Here is a 3,534-nt window from a genome sequence, read left to right as displayed (position 1 = left end):
GCTAGACTCCTTTGTAAACACTTTAAGCAGGGGGTACTTAGCCTGGACTCTATGTGCTTCTCACCCACCTCTTCTAAGGGGGATTCTGGCCAAGTCCTGGAACCCACTGCAGTCCATCTGGTGGTTGACAGGTATGTGGATGGATTGGCAGGCTGGGACCCAATCTATGTTTGCCCTTGTGTTCAGTTTTGAGACCTAGTGCCTTTCCTGATCCTGCTTACAGACCCCCAGTGGCCAGTAGGAAAGAAGTGTTAATGCATATTTGCTTTTGGAGGGCCCAAAGCCAGGCCCAGAGAGTTGTCAAGGGCTGTCATTGGGTGGATGGCAGAGTTAACCAAGGAGTTACATACCTGACTAGGCTAAGGACAGGCTGGACCAAGTGGAGAGGGTGGGGCTAAGGGAGCCTGAGAGATGCTCTGGGGCCTATCTCAAAATGGGCACTACAGTCACCCTGTCCCCTGCAGAGATTGACCTGGTTTTAGGTCGCACCCAACCTTGCCAGCCCAGGAGTCCTTAGCAGCCTGATATTGGGAGACCTGTCCTGGGGTCTGCAACTCCAGAACTCACTACAGAAGCCCATGTGGATTGCTAGTCTAGCTCAGCCATATGGGTCCCCAACCCTCACCTCATGATAGTCCTGTTGAGAAACCACTGCTGACCCTTTGTTTGTGTTTTCATCTTTTCTACTATAAAAGACATGCTAGCTGGGAAATAGAGCCCATCATACTCAAGAGTGGCAGGAGCCAGGACCTGGCCCCTGAAACTTGGCCTCACACACAGAGGCTGCACCCTGTCATCAATTCCCTCAACTTTGTCTCTCCCTCCACTCCCAGTCCTAGATTTAGCAGCCATGTGTGAGTGGGGGCCACTGCAGGGATACTCACCCACCTACCAGAGAGATGGCCTGTGGGTGCTGGCCTGTGGAGGTTGGAGGCTGTGGCAGCCTGGGCACTCAGGCTGTGGTGCTCCCATGTTCTTGACTCCTGCTAGTCTGGGCTGCCTCCTGATTAAGGGTTGGATGCTCCAATTCTTCCCTGGGTTGGGGATTGCCACCCTACTCCCAGCCCATCCAGGTCCGTGCTTATTCCGAAGCGGAGAGCCAGCAGCGTGCCTGCTGTGGGGGTTCTCCGTGTCCAGCCTGAGTCTTGCCTGCCAACCCCTCTGAGAGGTGTCCGGAGGCATGGAGAAGCAGGCTTGTTTTTCCCTGTCACTGGCCCGGAAGAGATGCTTTGTTCTAGGGAGCCACATGTCCCCTTTCCTGCGTTGTTGGTGAGGAGCCAGCAGGCTCCGTGGAGGGCAGGCCAGCAGCCTGGCGCCAGGGAGGCAAGGGTCTGAGTTCTTAGGAGGGTGGCTGCTCATGTGAGAAGTCTGCAAAGGTTACTACTGAGCACCATCTCTCTGTCTGAAAAACATTTTTCGTTTTTCTGTGAACCACCAAGTATCCTGTTTGGGCTTTCTTCCTGGTTAGGCAGGCGCAGCCTGATCCGAGTGTCTGACTGCTTCCCCATGTCTTCAGACCTCTTTTTCTGTTCATGGTAACTGTAGATGGAACCACGCATTGGATGCTGGAAACTCAAGAGGTACAGCCTGTTCCTTACCCCAATCCCTGTTTTACAAATCGGGAAATCAAGGCATAGCATGGGGTGATGCTTATCTGAAGTTGGAAGAGTTAATAGTAGAGTGGGAGCTAAAACCCAGTTTCTTACCTCCAAGCTCAGAGCTTTCAGCTGTAATTGAGCCTAGTATAGTTGGTGTGCAGCATCAGGGATTCCAGCTCGAAAGGTCACAAGAAGGACCCGGGGGTCGTTGGCCCAGGGTGGGAACCTGAGCAGAACAGGTCCAGATGGCACACTCTGTGCCCTGGCCTTAGTTTCTTGCTGGATGCTTTTCCTGTAGAACCCCAGAGCCCTGCTTCCAGAACCACTCCAGTGACATTCATGCCAATGGCCTGAACCCCAGTGAGTGAGGGTGCCCTGCCTCTTCCACAGCCCTGGGCTCTGCTCAGATTTTTAGGAGCAAGTGTAAGAGGCCTTGCCTTCTTCAGGGTCAGCATGTTGATAGAACACTTACTCTCTGCCTATCTGTCCTCAAAATGGAAGCAAGACATTGGGGCCCACAATGCTATGAAAAACAGGATGGGGAGGAAGCCTGCTCTCTGCCTTCCCGCCCAGGTGAGCCATCACCTGACTAAATGAGTTCACACTCAGAGCGTGCAGGGATGCAGGATGTTCTGACTTCATTTTCCAGGATGCCTTTGCTTTAAAAACCTTTTAAAAAGAAGGGAATGATACACCCCTTTGTTCATCTTGCAGTGGAACCTGGTGTGTGAGGACGACTGGAAGGCCCCACTCACGATCTCCTTGTTCTTCGTGGGTGTGCTGTTGGGCTCCTTCGTTTCAGGGCAGCTGTCAGACAGGTAAGGTGTCTGTCTCCTACAGCAGCAGGGGACCTCAGCACTGAGCGAGAAGTGTGTGCCTGGCCCTTGATTTCAGTTGGTAGTATTCCTTCAGCCCAGGGCCCTGTATTTTAAAGAAGAGGAAGCTATGTCTATGGTATAGACTCCATGCCTAGTAAAAAGAGCCAACAAATCTGACTCCATAATTCTTGCTAAGTAAAGAAATCTGAGCTATGTAAGCCAAGTGTGTCTGATCCGGTTGACTAGGTAATATGCCATGATTCACTTCTGCAGTAACCTGGCTTGCTTCCCCTGGGTCACCGTGACTCTGTCATGCCCCTGAGCATGGGAGAAGTTGACTTCATGCACACATGCACATGTGCTGGATTGTAGATCTGTAGTGGTGCCACAGTGTCTGCCTCTGTTGTCCTAAGAAGACCAGCATTCTGTCTGCAGAGTGAGAGGAGCTCTCACCAGCCACTGGTGGTATGACAAGCAGAACTCTTATGTCCACAAGGCTGATGCCCCTTAGCTAAGTGGCCTGTGATTTTGGCATTTACTTTCTGACAGGAGGGAGAATACTGTTTTGATCCATTTCTCATAAGCAGGTTATTTGTGTAATTCTAAAGCTTTTAACTCAAGGAAACATTAATGGCTTAGAGAATCCCAAACCCCTCGAAATTATATGCACAATGTTAGAGACTACATGTGAGCATTTTTTTGGAGAGAGGTCCGTAGCTTTCATGAAGTTCTCACAGGGGTCCATTATGTTGTGTCTTCTTTCCCTGGAGCTTCAGGGTCTGTCACAGAAGACTGTGAAGAGAGTAGCAGCCTTCAGCAAATCCTTGGCCACATGGCACATGTGAGAACACCCCGCAGATTGGTGGGTTACCCGGTGGAAAGGAGTCCCAGCATCTTCCCTGGTTTTTAATTCCTGGCCTCAAGCAGTCCTCCCTCCATAACCTCCCAAAGTGCTAGGATTACAGGTGTGAGACACCATGCCCGGCCAGATATTTTGTTGTTGTTGTTGTTGTTGTTGTTGTTGTTGTTGTTGTTGGAAATAGAGTTTCCTCTTGTTGCCCAGGCTGGAGTGCAATGGTACGATCTCGGCTCACCGCAACCTCTGCCTCCTGAGTTCA

General features: G+C 51.2%; 1 protein-coding gene across 2 annotated transcripts in view; it reads left to right on the top strand.

Annotated features, from left to right (window-relative positions):
• The window catches only part of LOC105531355 (solute carrier family 22 member 4), a 133,000-nt gene that overhangs the window by 107,951 nt on the left and 21,515 nt on the right, over positions 1-3,534 (top strand). The window contains exons 2-3 of one of the 2 annotated variants that reach the window (XM_011969280.1): positions 2,100-2,171; positions 2,313-2,416. In XM_011969280.1, the coding sequence (XP_011824670.1) occupies positions 2,100-2,171; positions 2,313-2,416 (176 nt within the window). The remainder of the gene's footprint in view (positions 1-2,099; positions 2,172-2,312; positions 2,417-3,534) is intronic. The other variant, XM_011969281.1, reaches the window with a different exon arrangement.

This window comes from Mandrillus leucophaeus, unplaced genomic scaffold (assembly GCF_000951045.1).
Source record: "Mandrillus leucophaeus isolate KB7577 unplaced genomic scaffold, Mleu.le_1.0 Scaffold88, whole genome shotgun sequence".
NCBI classification, from domain to species: Eukaryota; Metazoa; Chordata; class Mammalia; order Primates; family Cercopithecidae; genus Mandrillus; species Mandrillus leucophaeus.
Note: the sequence above shows the minus strand (reverse complement) of the source record. Positions and strands in the feature narration are given on the sequence as shown.